The 18,003-nt window shown below is 38.8% G+C and overlaps 1 protein-coding gene across 3 annotated transcripts in view; it reads left to right on the top strand.

Annotated features, from left to right (window-relative positions):
- Nucleotides 1–18,003, top strand: part of LOC103753858 (retinol-binding protein 1) — a 41,252-nt gene that overhangs the window by 14,838 nt on the left and 8,411 nt on the right. Inside the window, exons 4-6 of one of the 3 annotated variants that reach the window (XM_018080054.2) lie at nucleotides 1,963–2,146; nucleotides 6,229–6,338; nucleotides 10,381–10,559. In XM_018080054.2, the coding sequence (XP_017935543.1) occupies nucleotides 1,963–2,146; nucleotides 6,229–6,338; nucleotides 10,381–10,559 (473 nt within the window). Of the gene's footprint in view, nucleotides 1–1,962; nucleotides 2,147–6,228; nucleotides 6,339–7,803; nucleotides 8,311–8,801; nucleotides 9,790–10,380; nucleotides 10,560–18,003 lie in introns of those variants that run through there. The other 2 variants (XM_029962673.1, XM_008919610.3) reach the window with 2 other exon arrangements.

Below are 18,003 nucleotides of genomic sequence, written 5' to 3'. Positions count from 1 at the left end.
CTTTGCATGCCTGCCAGAATTGAGGGCCATATTTGAATAGGTGAACTTTCAAATTACTGAAGAGGACACAAGTTATTAGCAGCCAATAATAAAATGTTTTCCTATGTTTTGACAGCTAGAGCTTGTAATTTTAGGTGGAAGGCTCTCCTGGGCATCGTGTTTGCATAGTGTGGGTTACTCAGCTGTGAATCATCTCAAACACTTCCTGTGTTTGACTGGCAGTACTGAAGTACCTTCATTTTTTCCTTCTAGTTGTTTTCATTTCTGCTTTGGAACAAGCTGATATGGCATCAGAAGCTCTTAGCCCATTTATGCAGTTCTAGGCCAGACTGAAGACTGAAATCATTACAGACTCGTTCTTGGTTAGCATGATCTCACAGAAATTTAATTTTTACACTTAATATATTCATTTGAAATATAAGGGAACAATTTATGTCTGTAGGAACTGAAAAGAAAAAACTGAAATGTGGAAAATAAAATTATTGTTAACCTTTTAATAAGGTTAACATACTAATGACTTCAAACTGTAGCTTCTTTCCCTTTAAATGAGAAGTGACTTCAAACTGTACTTTCTTTCCCTTTAAATAACAATTTGTTATAGCTCTGTATAATATCAGACTACCAGAGAATAATTGTTGTTCATAAATCAAGTGAAATTATTTCCAATTTCAGACCAAGAGATGGACTTAATTATATGCACATCTTTGCATGTTTCTGGAAAGTTTTATCTTGCTCATTTTGTCTGCAATGAGAATGTTTTAAAACAGAGGATGGTTTGAACTGACATTTTAAGAGGTTGCAAATCTCATTGAATTTTCATACTATTTTTTTAAGTCCATCTTAAGTCCAGTGAAGTACTTTTGAAAATTTTACCCTATTACATCAAAATAAATGGGAAGTTACTAGATTGTATTTTAGAATATTAAATTGTCATGTGCCAGTATCAGAAATTATGAGTCTAGGGGTATTGTTTTCATTATAAATAATGCTGCTTTTAAGTTTCTTTGTTAAAACAATTGAATTAGAAAAGAAGATGATTTTTCCCCTTCAGTATCATATTTAGCATAGCTATTTAAAATGCATGTGCTACATCAGAAATAATTTTGTTTCCTTTTTGTTCAGTTGAAACACCCTTTCTCTCCTCTCCCTTTCTTGAGGGTTCCAGCTTAGAGTAGTGACTGATGGCTTATCAAAACGAGAGCTACATTTTTGTTTTCTGATTTGAGGACAGAATTGCAAAATCTAACAAAAAGAACCTGATGTGTTAATGATTCCATGATGTCACAGGAGTAGAAAAGTATGGGCTTATTTTCAAATTTAATTAACATGATCAGCCTGACAGAAAGGGGCTTTAGTGGCTGCTAAGCTGGTGTTTATAAGTTTCATTTTAGACCCCATTAGCCCCATCTTTGGTCTTGAATCTTCTGATGTGTCTGAATCACATTAATCACAGCGGTAATAATGTGCCATAATTCTTGCTTTAACACAAGAAGGCACAATGATTTTGATAAACAAGCATCAGATGCTTAAGAACAAAGTAGTATTAGTTAAGTCATCCATTGCTCTGGCTATATCAAAGCTGGAATTACTGGACTATAAAACTTAATCATATCTAATGATTTTGGTACTTTGCAACATAAATTATGAATATCTCTACTTGCTTTAAAATTGTCTGTTCATCCAGCTTTCCTTTATGGATCATATAACAGGATAAACATATTGATAGTAATTGTGAACAGTTCACAGAGGAACAAAGAAGCTGCATTTTAATTGCTGTTAATGTATTAAAAACAACACCCAAAACAAGTTGTTCATAGTGTCTTACAATTTTGTAGTTAACCATGGAACTTAACCTTTGAAGAAGTTGGACTAGATGAGCTCCCAAGGTGTTATCCACCCTAAATTTTCAAGGTTCTGTGAAGAGGACATAATTTTCTTTTTTCTTTTCTTTTTTTACAAAAGGGAGGTATCGGGTGACTGAGGGCATAATGTCTCCTGTGAATGACAACTATGGAAAGAAAGGCTTGGTTTCAGCAAGGCACAGGATAGCAATGGCTAAACTAGCACTGAAGACATCTGACTGGATTCGAGTTGATCCATGGGAGAGTGAGCAGGAGACATGGACAGAGACAGTCAAAGTATTAAGGTAATTACATTATCTTTTTTCTGTCTTTATGAAATTGCTGACTGCCAAAAATCTGCTGGTCTTCCAGGTCAGTGCACAGACCTCGCTCCTGTAAAACAGCCAGGCAAAGCAGAGCATGTCTGGTTGTGTTCACTTGCTGTGGAATTAAGTATTGTACCTGTGAGCAATGAAAATTCACATCCCTTTCATTCCTTCAGAAGTCAGGATTCCCCACCAGGAGGCTGTCCTTTGCTAGTGCAAAGTAGATAAGCTTTCCCCAAACCTCTGTAATAACCACAGCACTGCACTAATGCCCTTTAAGTAGTTAAATGCATGTGGAAAGCCTCTGCAAAATTCTGGCCACTGAAAGAGTTCTACTGGAAAAGTTCTTGGCTCTCATGTTGTTTTTCTTGGTTTTAAGTCTCTAAGCAGGTAATAGAGATCATAATCAGAAAGTGAGAGGGTTTGTAAACAATTCAATTCTTCAGGAGCATCCCTATTCCAGATTAGCTTTGTTAGCATTGTTGTGCCTCCAGGTTTATCTATTCACACTTCCTTGAAAAGTTTCCTTATTAACTCTAATGGTAAGTTAAACCCAAGCTCATCACTGCTGATGTTTTCTTCAAGATCTCTTTGAGTTTGCTGGGGCTTTGTGCTGGAAGGAAAAATTAAACAATTTGTCCCAAGCCTGTTAACTTGATGCAAGGACCTGGAAACATGCCTTTTCCCTTATGGTAATAAGTGCATTATGAGGCAAGGTATGAAAACACGAAGTTCTTGTGCTAAACCATCTTTTGGAAACACAGGTGCTACAGAAGTCAACTTCCTGGATGTCTACAGCAAAAGTGCTCTAAGAGCTGTCACTGATTCTTCATTTCTATGCCCATTTTTTAGGTTACTATTTAAGTGGAAAGAGGTGTTCATGTAGCTTAAGGCTCTAAATTGTGCCTTCCATCAACTGCCCTGGAAGATCCTTTGGCTCCTGTGAAAGCAGTTGAAAGCCAGACCTGTTACTTTACAAAAGCATACATAAGAATTCACTGCATATTTACAAAACAATTCAAGGAGCCTTTTAGTTTGGCTTTTATTTGCTTCCCTGAGGGAACACAGACATCCAGTTGCTCCATTTGTCCCTCCCCTCCAGGGAGCAGAATAGGACTGGGATGGGAGGAAGGCTTGACAATGCCCCCCTGTCCCTGCAGAAAACTCTGTTCTGCTCTCCAATCACAACTGTATATCCCAGTGTGAGAAATCACCAAAAGGGCTCTTCTGCAGTATTGGCTGGGTTTGGGATGTTTGTCCTAAACTTCAGTTCTGTAAAACTATTTTCCTCCAGAGGACACAGTCCCAAATCTCAGATCAGGTGATCCTACTTACAAAGGCTTTGATCTTGCACAGCTCCAAGCGAGTACTGCTTGCAAGATTGGGTTTGGAAGTTGTAAATCCACTTGAGAGTCCTTTAGGATAAACAGTACAATAAATAAAACTTACATGTATAATTTTCTGCTCAGGCAAAGTAGTTATCAATGCCAGACTTCTTGTCTGCCTAGAAAATGAACCTCTAGCTTTATGATTAAATTCACAAAATGTTCAAGTGGCTGCTTGTTAAGGAGAGAAATGAGCTTAAATGTTTTTTTTCCTAATTCTGACCTGTATTAATGAGCTGAACCAGTGCCCTAATGTAATGCTGAACCCTGTCCCTTGAATGGGGAAGCAGCATTCTGATGAAATGGCACATGTGGGTGTTTGTGCTTTATATTGTATTTGAAGTGTCACGGGTAAAAAAAAGATGAAAAAGAGATGGTTTTAGAGCTAGAATCTTACTAAGTATAAACAGGCAATTGTTTATTGTGGAGTTGTTGTTCTTCACGTTTTCAAGGTTAGGCTATAGATCTTCCCAGCTCAAAGAACCAAGGAGCAATTGCTGCCTTCTCTATAAGCTCCCTCAGGTAGGAAACTCCAGTACTAATAGAAAGAGATATTTCTGTTGCAAGTCAAAGGTAAAAATCATTATTTTACCTAAATGTCTCTTCTTATCAGTATTTTGAGTTGTACACTTAACTGCAGAGGAACATTTTGTCCTGAGATACATGAATGGCCTTTTCTTACAGTGCTTGTTTTAACTGAGTGCGATAAAAATGTCACATTTCATGAAAATCTGTGGATTTTGCAGAGGCTCACAAGTAGTTGTGACATAAAAGAATTTTAAGCAGCAAAGCTCATATCCCACTTATGGTGGTGCTGTTAAATGAGAATGGAAATTTTGGAGACTATCCCAAGCCTTTTTTTTTTTGAGAGCAGGAGGGAACATAATAGAGCTAATTTCCACTTATCTGCTGCTTGAGAATATCCTTCCTAGCCAAGGAAACAGTACTGTCAGTAACCAAAGAGCTCCATTCACTCCTCTTGTATTGTAGATTTGATTGTTGTGCAGATACACTCGTAAGTAATTAAGAATTGGCAAAGATCTGCATTACCTAACTTTTGTTGAGGTGTGCTTGTGATTGAGTTCTATAGTGACTCAAAGCTTCATACACAGTTCAGAAAATGCTTAATAAACTGGCAGGTTGGTTGTACTTTTTGGTGTATCTTTACAGCACCATAACCCTCCTGCTCCAGCCCTTGAAACTCCTGCTGAACAGCCCCTGTGCAGTTCAGGCTCGGCAGTCCTGTAACGTTATTCCTGCAGGGAGCTCTTTCCCAAGCATTCTTATTTTTGAATCATGGCCAAAGAATGTCAGACCACAATACACTGTTAGTGTGCTTGACTATACATAGCATCTTGTTTACAGCAAGACAGGATTAAAATTAGAAGTGTAGGAAGGCACAGACCAAGCTACTGGTACCTCCTCTCTGCTACCATATGTCCCTCACCTCTTGTCTGTGCAGTTTCTTTAGCCAGTGGCTGAGCACTAAAAATTACTGGGGGTTGCTTTGCAGCCTGTCTGGGTGCAGGTCCTTGGCACATGTGCAACTTATTCCTGTGGCTAAAGTATTTCCAGGATTTGAAGAGCGTGCTTTTAAATCCCTCAACTATAAACTCGCTCCTGACACCAGACATTGCGAGGGTCATCTGTGGCTTTGTACACGCACTGGATTCAGACTGGACCTTGCAGCTCATAATCTTTGCTTTGGTGCAGTGACAAGAGCTGATGGTCATGTCAGCTCTGTATGTGCTAGACAGAGACTGGACACTGATGTGACTCTGGGTCTGCCTGTCCTGTCTAACCACGAGCTTGTTTCCTGAAGCAATTTTGGTTTGTGCCAATAGGAGCAGCACCTGAGCATGGCTCAGGATGGGGCAAGTCTGGAACTGTTCTAAATAGTTAAGGCCATGCTGATTTGGAAGGAAGGGAGTTTAGGTGCTTGGATCTGACACTGGCACTTGCCCTCATGATCAAAGAAAAGGCCCCTACATGAGGTAGCAATACCAGTATTGCAGGGGGGCACCAGTGATCAGGAGCAGCAAAAGAATACAGTAATAAAAACCTGGAAAAACTGACAAAGGGATCCTTGACTGCCATCATGCATCTGAGCTCAGTAAAATTAGAAGCACAGCAGATGTCAAAAATCTTACAAGAATTGCATATTTTTAGTTTCTCAGAATTCTTTCAATTAAAATGAAGGGGAAGACCACAAGGTGAAAACTCAGGGAACATGTTTTTATGGAGAAGAGGAGGAGAGAGAACAAAAATGTCTCCTCCTGAAACCTGAGCACATGTTCTAAAAACATGATCATGAGGAGTTGTATTTAATCAAGAACTTTAATGACTGAAGTGTGATTTAATCCTGTTTCAAGCGAAAACCTCCACAATGTTTTAACTGTAATGAATTTTTTTTTTGCTACCAAATTTGCCATAATTTCAAAAGGAATTTAAAAACCAGAATGCCATGAAAGGACATTGCTTGTGAATTCCACAAAATGTTAACTGCATTGATACTAATCTCATGGCAGAGTGAATATGCCAAATTCTTAACAAATTGTATTCAAATCCAAAGTGTATAAAAGCAGACTCTGTTCTTGAAGGGGAAAGTGCCAGGTAATCTCTTTGTTGCATCTCTGAGAGGATTATCTCACACAGAAGCCTTTCTTTTAAATGCAGGCACCATTATAAGGAATCACTCAGATCGCTCCAGTCCAAGAAGGAATTCATGGAAAACAAACATCCCCATGAAAGATCCACCAGGGATTCCCTTTCTTGCCAGCACCCAGGTTGGTTCATAATTGTAAACATGACTCTTTGTTTAGTATTAAAAACTGTGCAGCTGTACCAGGTTACACTGACAATGAAAAAGTTGAGCAGAGTAGCTGGTGAGTGTTGAGGGCTGGAGCTGCCTGCCAAAAACAAGCCATGCCAATAGAACTGCTGGTACAGTGTTTTGTAATAATTCCCACTCAGACAGGAGACCTTGGAGTTGTATTAAATCCGGGTTTATAAGCATATCTTTAGCTATGTCAGAGATGTATGTTGTGGCCCTGCTTGTTTTGCAAAGCACAGAATATATGAATAAAAAATATCAAAAATACAGGGGTTACTTAGAATTCTAATTCTAGTATTGGAAAACAAAGTATCTGGATAGCACACCAGTGATGCTGATGCCTTGATGTTTACTGTGTTTCTGGCCAGAAAAGCTTCAGTTGACAGCAAAAGTGTGGCAGGTCCTGGAACAATGTCAGTTCTCAGTTTCCTATTTAATCATATTCCCTGGCCCTATGACTTGCTAGGATGCTGCTAGATTTTTGATACCTTGCATTTTTCCTGTAGTATTGCAGTCTCTCTTGGACATGAATAATACATTTCAGTTGTTCGTGGTTGTTGATGAGTTGTATCTTCACAGTTGGTAGAGAAAAAAAGGTCTGCTTTTTGTGCATCATCACTGGGATGTTTCTTGTTTTCTGAATTGCCCATTTAAGGAGTTTGTAGAAGACTTGCAGATGTGTTAACCACCTACAACCACAAATAAGTGTAAAATGGAGGCAATACCTCCATCCTTCCCCTTCATTTGTATTCACGTGAATACAAGGCTGTGAAAATACCTGGGCAGTGTTTGGAAAATACTCAGATGGAATAATGATGAGTTACATAGAAATGATTTGAGGAAAGAGATAGTTCTGTGCTGGGGCTTAGGCAGTGGAGAGCAAATAAGAAATGGAGAGAAAACAGAAAAAAATGTACTGGTGCAGTATCCTTGGTCATTCCTACAAGATACAAAGTGAAAATGCCATGGCCATGTGACACGAAATATCTGTAAAATATTCTGCCCATTCAAATTTGTCTAAAAGTGAAATAAAATTTGGTAGGTTTTCTAACTAGGTTATTGTAAGGCAGTTGATTAGATACAGTTTGTCATAATTCTCTTCATTTGTTTCTCCCCCTTTTTGGCTTGCTTGAGTGGAGGAAGAATTCTCCTTTACCTTTGTACTGATAATATTTGATATGCTGAGTGATGACGAAGTAGGTGGTAAAGTAATTGTGACGAGACACATAAAATCTAAACTGATTTTTTCCTTGCAGCCTTTTGAAAAAATCACCAAAACCAAACTGGAGTAAAGCTAAATTATTTTTAAAATAGGGGGGAGGTGGGTATGAAGTGATGAGTTAAAACCAATTTTAAGTAAAAACTTCCTAGAAAACTGAGCAAGGATAGACATCTCTTATTTCCTGTTGTCTTTCCAGTTCTACCAGAATTAAAGCTGCTCTGTGGAGCTGATTTTCTACAGACATTTAAGACCCCCAATCTCTGGAAGGAAGAAGACATCAAAGAAATAGTGGAAAAGTTTGGTTTGGTCTGTATTAGCCGGGCTGGCTCTGATCCCTCTCAGTATATCAAGGAGTCAGACCTTTTAACTCAATTTCAGCACAACATCTTCCTGGTGAAAGAATGGATTCAGAATGAAATCAGTGCCACCCGGATCCGCTCTGCCCTGCGCAGGGGGCTGAGTGTCAAATACCTACTGCCAGACTCGGTGATATCCTACATCGCCCAGCACAACATCTACACCGAGGGGAGCGAGAGGAGGAACGAAGGGGACCTGCTGCAGCCCCTGAAACTGCAGAGCCCAACAGGAACCCCCCTGAGGGACTGATTTCTCCACACACAGCCAGTTTGTCCACTGACATTTCTTCAGAAAGTTGGTTCTTGTTAATAAAAAGAAAGCGCATCAGTCCCAAATGTCTCGAAATCCTGTGGTGTTTTAAACAAGGGAATCCTCCTGTGGCAGTGCGTAAGCAAAGGGGGATGCTCAGCTGCACAGCTGAAAATATAAAAAGAACAGCTTCCTTGTGAAAATAAAAGGAGATCTGCATAATGAATGGTCATCTTTAGTAATGCTTGAAGGTCAAACATAGTGCTTTCCTAAATTGTAATTCTGCAATCTTACAGACTGTTTCAGCGTGAAAATGAAACAGCACAATATAATGAACCATAACTTTATACAGATATGTTTAAATATATGTTAATGCTAAAATTTGACTTTATAAGACCTTAAAAAACTTCTTGAGTTTTGGCAGTTTGGCCAAGAGATGGAAATATATCTTTCTTTCATGCAAGCACTTAAACACTTAGGCCACTTTTGAGCCTCTGCATTCTCAAATTCCAGACAATCCTCATCCCCGTGTTTAAAGTGGGTTTCTTTACTTCTCTGATCCAGAGTCTTCTGTAAGGGTAAGTCATTGCCAAAGCCCCAGAGTAGATAATATATCCAAGAGGAACATCACTTGTTCCATTTGAAAATAAACAGTGGAAAATAAATTAAATTATTAATAGGACTCAGTCTTTGAGCCATAATTTTAGCCAGAAAAATCTGTTCTCTTCTGTACTGGTTGCCTGTTGTGCTGAATCAGTATTTCTCATTTCTGACAGAAGACACGTTCAAAGAATATAAAAACTCTTAAAGTGTTATTTTTGTGTTTCAAAGTTTCTTAAATTATGTGTTCAGTAGTGATGTAGCATTTATCAATATACACAGCTAACCACTGCTTCTTAATACAAGTTTCCACTTCACTGGCCCTTTTAGAACCCTTAGTTGGCCAAACAGCTTCCACTGGTAGTTCTCTAGAATTAAGGAGCTTGGGGAACAAGTTGAAGTAAAGCCAGACCCAAATTGCTTTCACTGAAAGAGTCTGTATGATTGTTTTCTGGAAAGAAGAAGGTATAAAGTAGCTGAAACATATTCAAAAAAGAAGATTTTACCTCAAAAACCATACAAGATAAGCCCTTGTATAGCTTTGGCAGATATCCTAAATTAAAGCTATTTAAAAGGGTTTTTTTCTGAGTGGCATGAGAAATGAAGAGTAATATGGTTAAAATGGATCTCCCTCACAGAAGTTACATGAAAGGTGAAAGTTTCATTGGGTTTAAATCAAGTCATCCTGGTGTCATTAGAACCTCCGAGTTCAGCCTTGTGGAAGGGTTTAAAGGCAGCACTTCAGCACTAATCGGCTTAGGAGGACTCGCATAGCTCTGGGGGCTGAAAACCAGATAAAAGAAAGCAGAGTTGCAGCTTGCCCGAAGAAAGGCAGTGAGCTGTGTGGGGCACCATCAACACACGGTTCCAGGGCTTGGATTTTGACAGTTCCCTAAAGTAGGGATGCCTGTGGATTTCAATGGCTACTGGAAAATGGTCAGCAATGACAATTTTGAGGAGTATCTGAAAGCACTGGGTAAGGTCCCCTTTGTACTTCTTCAATAAATAATCAATAAATGCCACCTTGGTCTTTACATTAATCTATTTTGTTTTTGTATAGTCATAAATCATTTTCATGAGAAATGTTTTCTTCAGGAATGCACTTTAAGAATTGCCTTAAGGAAAATTATTTCACCTTAAGCAGCCTCTACTTTTTATCATCTTGAAGCTTACATTAACAGGGATTAAACTACATAGCTTGAAGGGGGGGCAGATTTCAAACCATAATTTGAAAAGAGGAAAATTTTTATGTTTAATAAAGAATCAGTACTGTGCATTATGCAATGTTGTGTGTTTGTATTTGATGTTAAGTATTTCTAGAGAAGTACTCAGGGCCTTATGAACTGCCCAATACAAATTTTTTTAAGATTCCACATAATGAGAAAATTGAAACATTAACTTATTGAAGTTAAAAGAATTAAGTTGTGGACTTTTTCCTGATGAGAAGGCTGGCCTGAAAGATCTGGACATTTTATTTATCTTTGTTCCTTTTAGTTCTCCCAAAAAGCAACAAGCTTATTTTTGTGGACAACTTTTCTGGATCAAAATAATTGTTTTTCTTTTTCAGATGTCAACGTTGCCGTAAGAAAAATAGCCAACTTGGTAAAGCCTGACAAAGAAATCCTTCAGGATGGGGATCATATGATCATTAAAACTCTAAGCACTTTTAGAAACTACATCATGGAATTTGATATAGGAAAGGAGTTTGAGGAGGATTTATCCGGGGTGGATGATCGCAAGTGCATGGTAAGAATTAGAACTGTAACCACGGGCAAAAAAAAAAGAATAGTACTAATCTGAGGCCTTTCACAGAGCTCATCTGTTACCTTTTTGGGGGGCTATTCCTAAAATTATTTCTGTATTTCTCAGTTGGCCAAGATGCACCTACAGTTTTGGGCGTGCCTTTACTAATTTTAATCAGGAGCACAAAGCAATTTTATCAGTGAGAATTGATTTCAATTCATTTCAACGAAAATTTGCTCAGTTACACTGGGATATTCATTAGTCAAAAAGGCATCTCAGTTCCTTTTCAGAACCTCTTCCCTGGATGATGTTTTATGGCAGAGGAAATGCACTGATTGCAGGACCAGGCACTAGTCCCCATGTGTAAGAATGGCCAAGTGCTCGAAAAATTTATATAAGTTAATTAAAATTATAAAGATATATTACTTAAAAATTATTATATGCATTTATTGGAGCAGACACATTAATTACTGGAACAAATATTATTGAAATGAACAAACAGGACTCTGAGCTGTGACTCTTATGAGCTCTTTTTGCTTGCCAGGGAGACAGTAGTTTTTATCTTATGACTGATAAATAGCAATTAACAGGGGAAAAACTTGAGAATACCAAGTTCTCACCTTTTAGTTTGAAAGCATGATGCTGGCAATATTCTACAGTGAAGAAGTTGATAAACAAAAGACAGTTATCTCGGGAGGGACTATAGAGGAGAACTCTACATCTACATTAAAGAGAATTAATAGATTTCCAAGAAAGATAGTGCCATTTAAAGCCAATACTTTTATCTAGCACTAGGATATGCAAATTGTCTTTTGCTCAGGTCATGGCAAGAAAGGGAAAGATTGTGGAGACCAGAAAAAAAAGAATGGCTACGTGCTGAATGCCTCAAGTAACCCCTCTGTACTCCTTGTTCCAGAGGGCCCAAGTGTGCTGGGAGTGCAGAATCCAAAGTGCACAGAAGGGAGGAGCACATGGATTTGTGAACAGGGAAATACCCCAATGACACAATGCATTTTTGACTCCTGGAAGGCTCTTAGTCAGGATAATGAGGTCCAGATGCACTGAACAGTTATGAGCCCACAGAAGGATTTGACTTAGGTGGCTAAATTCCCGTTGGAGATAGCAATGTTCAGAACATCTGCTCACTGGCTTGGTGTGCACAGAGCTGTCTCCATCTAAGCATTATCCATACTTAAATGCCATTAAACTCCCATTTAAAGGAGGACTAAACCATCCTTTACGTGGCAGAAAGAAGTCTTTGTGCTCTGAGGCTGCCTAGCAAGTGCCTGCATTGAGTTCTTACAAAATGTGTAAAAACCAAAAAATCAGGTTCAGAAGACAGGGAAATGTGGTCCTTGCCAATCCTGCTTTCAAAGTGCTGAATAGATTTAACACACAACTCTTGATTTCTTGAGAAATATCCTAAATATTTCCTTATTTGTAATAAGCAAAAATTTTCTACCCTTTTTTACTAAACTGAGTGATAGGGAAGAATTCAAAATGTTAAACCAGAAAGAAGAAACTAGAGGAGGATTATTTTAGCCACTACAGCAGCTATTTGATTTGGAGTAGAACCTAATTCACCCTACTTTCAAAGGTTACTCTAGTGCAAAGTGTTTATTCAGCCTTGGAAGCAGAAGGTACCAGCACCTTCTTGCCTTTTCAAAAAAAAAAAAAAAATCAGAGGTAATCACTAATCCTGACTGGTTTTTTTGTTAAGAATGACTTAGGGATGTAACTCCACAAAACCCTCCAGAGGTCTCCATGTCTCTTTATGGCCTCCAAGAACAAATTCCAGCTGCAGCTGTACAGTTCAGGTCACTGAGCCCTGGTTCTCTGCTTGCCTTGTAGCAACATATCACACTTAATAGTTCCATTTTCCAATTAAAGATTTCTACATGAGGCCTCTGTTTTGTCAAAGGCAAAACAGTATAAGAAGCTCTGTCTTTCTGAAATCACTTCAGTCCAAATCTGATAAACATGAGGAAAAATTTGCAGTTGTTAAGCAGCAAAATAACTGCAACAATGCAGAAAGAGTCCTGTGAGAGCAGGGTCATGGAGGCTGTAAGAGATACTGGACCACTCCCTGAGTGGGGTTATGAATAAAACCACCATAAAAGCAAAGGTTGAATATCATTCTTGGTGTTTCCTTTGCTCAGCTGGAGCTTGTGGAACTGCCTCCATAAATGGCTTAATAATTAATAGTCAGACTGTGTAATGGGAGAGATTGGGAATCAATTATTGTTATTTATGTTGTGGACTGAGCAGAGCACTGGGCAAGTTTCATCCAAGTAGCTCAATGTATGAGCAGTACAAAGTAACATGGATAAGACAAATTGCACATTAAACATTAATCTGTATAGCAGAGCAATCATCAGGAGAGCAGCAAAAACAACCTTAGAGGTAATTCACCCTATAGGTATGGATCATTTTTCCTTTTAATGAAGAATATATCATCTCACTAGAGTTAACATAATGTTAGCACAGTGAACAGGTTACATCTTGTGTGTAATTCACTGAAATTGTGTTCACCTTTCAGTTGTAGAACATATCCTTGAGGCAGGCAGGGTAGAGTGTAAGTACAGTAATTTCAAATCAATACTGTCCATAGTGAGAAAAGGCTAAAAAGCTTTGCTGATAATTATTTTAGAGGTAAATTGAAGTTTTGACACTGGGAGTTGATACTCCTGTGGCAGTACAGGCTCTCTCCTTCATTTCTGTGAAGGCTCTTTCATTTCTCTAGTTGGTCACCCCCAGAAGCCTGTCTGAACTTTCTGGATCAGTGAGCTAATTGAGCAGGATGAACCTCAGGAGGTTCAATTTGTCCTTCTTTTGACCCTGAACTGTCTCTTTCTTGTATGCACATGTTTTAGGTGACTCTTTAAGAGTTTGTTTCTGTGGGGAAGTGAACATGTGCTAGTTTGGAATCTTGAGAAACTCAGAAGTTTCTCCCTTAGTTAAAGATGCAGTTTCTCTGTTAGCTGCCCACACAGGAGAGATCCCTAATCCCAGTGCAAGGCACTTCCAAGAGGGCAGTTGGGATCATTGCCTTCCTGAAAGCATGGCTGGATCAAGCTGCAGCACAGCCTGGGTTGCTAAGGAATACAGACACCTGCATTCACTGAGCCCCAGAATGCTGCCATGCTGCTCCTCCAACTTTCCCCCAGAGATTTCATCTCCTAGGGAAAAGTTCAGTGACACTTTCTCTATTTATTTGGCGATTTCAGCAAAGTGTTTCTGCAGGTTTAATCATACTTAATATTCAGGGTTGTTAAAAACTTGGCAGTTGGAAGTACAAAGGTACAATGAAAGCTGACATATTCAGGAACCTCTTTTATTTTTTGCAAATATTGCAAGGAGCACAAGATGTAGAAAGAAGTTTAGAACATTAATATTGTGTTACATTTTTTCTCCTGAGATGTGAATCGGACCATGAAGTAAAGTTTCTGCTACTCTGGAGAGTTTGTTCATGGTTTTAATTGGTAACATATATCAGATGGATAGTGTACCAAGACAGAAATTTAAAGTGAAATGGATAACTCTGACTTTGGTATTTCCTGCACTGAGTATTTGATCCTGCTATCTTAATTCTTAGTGAAGCTCCAGTCTCATCGTGAGATTTCCTCAGTTTTAAAGATAATGTCTGTAATCTCTCATCATGATTAATTTAATGACTGCCTCAGGTACTGCACTAAGTATGAAACTTCGTTTCATGTGTATAAACATTAGTGTGGGAAAAATTTATTGTGCACAAAAGAGGCAAGACCTTATTGAAACAACAATTAATTGAAAACCATCTCTGAGAGTATATCCCATTCATCAGCAGGTAATTTTGCTTTCCTTTTTCACCACCAGTAATAAACAGTGGAACTGAGGAGTCATCTGCAATGTATGTACCAGCACACATAAAAACAGGGCAGGATTTGACACTAAGCAGAAAATATAAGCCTTCAAAGTGTATTTGCATAATATATAGTAAAAAATTTACAAAAATATTAACTGAAAAAAACTTAAAAGCTGAAACAAAGGCTGAAGTTTCACATTCCAAGTCTTTGCACCCAGTGAATCAAAGCAGCTTGAAAATGGGATAGCTCAGATGCAAAAATTACTTTCCTAGAATTTTTACTTTTCTAATCATTTTGCTGCTGAAGTCCAAGGAAGCTTGTGCATTGTAATTTCTCTCTGCTGTTCAAGCATTTGACTGAATTGCTTTAGCTCACACTATGCTGACAGAGACTAAGGGCTGTTTAAAAACTCAAGGAAGATTTTATGTTCTAAATATAGAGCAGCAGAATTCCTTGGATAACTGCAAAGAGTGGGAGTTGCATTAGAGCTGCGTATTTGGCCAAGCACGTGAGGGCTGCTCTGGTCATTCAGAGCCTTTTGCACTCTGGCAGAGTAATTTTCTTCTGCCATTGGAGTGGGAAATGACATGACAATGACTGGGAGCTGGCAAACAGAATATGGGAATAATAATATTAACCAGTTAGTTAAAAAAATTGAATGCAAGCAGAATATAACTGTGAATAAGTTATCAAATGGGTATTTAGGGTTCCTTTATTGGAACTATTATAAGTTCTAGTCAGAGTTAAGACTTGCTGGGGTGGGGTAGGGTGAGGATTTGGCAGCTGTAGAATTCACTCATCAGAACTATCATCCATCTTAACCATATGAAGTAGCTTCCTGAAAATATAGTCAATTAATGTTTAAGACAGCCACATAAGGACTGTTCATAGGCACCTGTTACATGTGCCTTATCCTACTGAGGGGAGATAAGTTGTTTGAAACTGCAGTTTTAATTAACAAAAATGCCTTGTGTGACACTGATTCCTCTCTAGTTTATATGAAGTTTGGTTGTTCTGGACAGAATTTGATTTATACCACTGCGAGGCCAGGATAAAGCCCTGTTACAAAATCACATGGCTCATGAAGCTTATTTAACTATTTAGGAAAGGTTCTTCTGTTACACAAATGGAATTCACAGCTCTTAATCTAGTTTAGAGTAGGTTTTGGAATTAAGACTTTGTTGCTAAAAAAACAACTAACATTCCAATACTTGGAATTTCAGTAGGGATCCCCACAGGATGAGAAGACTCACATTGTACCTGTCTAGTAAAATGCAAGATCATCAATATGTCTTTACTTGATCCTTCTGGTTGAGCTGGTTTGTTTCTTTACCCTGCACATTCTGTCCTTTTTGGCTTGTAGGTATTTTCTCATAAATTGGTTGGCTCAAGCATTGTTCTGGAATCACTGTAGCTGGGACTAGTCTCCCAAATTTAGTGCCCCCTGTCTCTCTGCAGCACTGTATTTTCCCCAGCTCCTCACTGGCATAATCACTGATTACTTTTTTTTAATAGTTTAAAAGAGGGAGACTTTCATGTAGTTTTCTGTTGGTATTTCTGACCTTTTGCAAACTGCTCTCCACAAGTGAGGAAGAAAATCCCTCCAGTAACTCCCCTTGAGGTCTGGAGAACAGAGGTCCACTCCTGGCTCTGTCTCAGGCTCTCTCAAACTCTAGTTCATCCTGTCTGTGCCTCAGTAAAGAGGGGCTGTTTCCTTTCTCCTACCTTGTTTCACCCTGCCTGCTCTTTTGGCATCACTGCAGGTGAAATGCTCAGCACATTCACACAGTGACAGCAGATGAGATCTCCTGGATCTTTTGCCATATAATTTGTCATAAACTTCGAATTTTGCATTGCTGGATTCACGTCTAAAATCTGAGGCTGATCAGAAGCTTTTGAGCTAGTTATTCACAAAAGCACTGCTAGCACACTGAAGTTCTGTAGGAAACATGGGTTTGGATGGGTTTAGCATTTCAGCTTTTTGAGAATTCTGAAAAGCTCTGAGAGTTATGAATGCAGAAAGTACAATCAGAAAGAATCAGCTGAAAAGCTGAGAACCAGATGCAACAAATCCAATTTTGAATGGCAAGCCATTAGTGTTATGTACAATTGCATCTTGCTAAAATTACACAGGGGATAAATCAATTATACACATTACTTTAAACAGTGAGTGTCTTAGAATCGATTCTGATCCTTGCACAAAGTGAATTGGATGTGCTGGTTTTTACTCCTTTTTTTTTTCCTGGCATAGGATATACACAGCTCCTCCTATTTTTGTATTACTTGTATACAGTTTTATTTCAGTAGGAAAAAATATCCACCATGCCTAAGAAATGAAGCAATATGCACTGTCCAAAATATTGATTCTACCCCTCCTCCCACATACTGCCAGCTGCATGGCCTGCAGCTTTTCCACTACTCCCTGCACTGTATCGTTACTCATTGCTCTTATGAGCAAGGATTCAGAATAAGGCATTGGAACATTTAAGATCTGCTCCTATCTGACAGCAGCTTACCTTTGATCTAAAACTTGACAATCCAATCCTAAGCCCCTTTCCTAGCTATTCTAGCAGTGGAAATGCTGACAGTAATGGAAGCAAAGAAGACTTTATCATGACCTAGGTACAGTGTGGCTAAATATGGCCAGCAACAGGATCTTGGGATAAATCCAGGAATCCAAACACTGATTTTTCTGTTGGGTTTGTTGTTTTCTCAGTGGTTTCTCTCTCTGTCACCAACCTACCAGACACAGATTTGAGGAGATAAAAGAGGTTACAGGACAGAGAAGATGACAAACCCTGAGCATGGCTGGAGCCTCCTGGCAGCAGCGTGCAGCCTCCTCCCCAGACCACAAGAGTACAGAATGTCCCTTCACAGCTATGTCAGACTTTGGCTGTGACATCAACATTAGTTCATTCCATCAGCACTTCATTGGATGAAAATTTCCCCTGCAAACTGCTTATCAGAGGTTTTTATATCACTTTGATACTTAGGACAGATGAAAATGCTTTATCTTGAGAAGCTGTTGGATACCTAGTTGGATATATTGCCACGTGTGACCAAAAGTTCTGGGATATTTTCTTTGGTGTTATTTTTAAACACTGTACAGGACACAGCTCAAATTGGATTTTCCTGTGTCATCTGACCTAAAAAAATGACTTTCCATTGTTTAATCCTTCTTAAATGATAATTACAGTTGTAAAATGACATGTCATTCTCACGAGCAGGGCCTTGCTGGATTGAGATGGAGCTCGGTGTGCGCTTTTAGAGCTTTGCAGTCGTTTGCTGCACCATCTATAGAGACAACACTCTGAAGGGAAGCAGGAGAAAAACAGAACTGGCACTGCTGTGTTTCTCCTGCAGACAGGAAATCAATAACATAGATGAAAGGTGGTAGCTGCAGTTATTTTTTTTAAATGCAACATGTCAAAAATCTATGTAGCATTAACAAAAAATGTTCATGAACTACTTTGAAAAAAGTTATTTTCTTTCATTTGTCCGTGAAATACATTATGTACCTTCAGGTGCAGAGCACCTGACACAAAGCAGCACAGTAGGAACAGCCAACAGGGGAATGGGAAGCATTGTGCAGAGCCAGCATC

The sequence above is a fragment of the Manacus vitellinus genome, unplaced genomic scaffold (assembly GCF_001715985.3).
Source record: "Manacus vitellinus isolate BGI_N305 unplaced genomic scaffold, ASM171598v3 scaffold_49_pilon, whole genome shotgun sequence".
In the NCBI taxonomy this organism is placed as follows: domain Eukaryota; kingdom Metazoa; phylum Chordata; class Aves; order Passeriformes; family Pipridae; genus Manacus; species Manacus vitellinus.
This window is presented reverse-complemented; position numbering and strand designations above follow the sequence as displayed.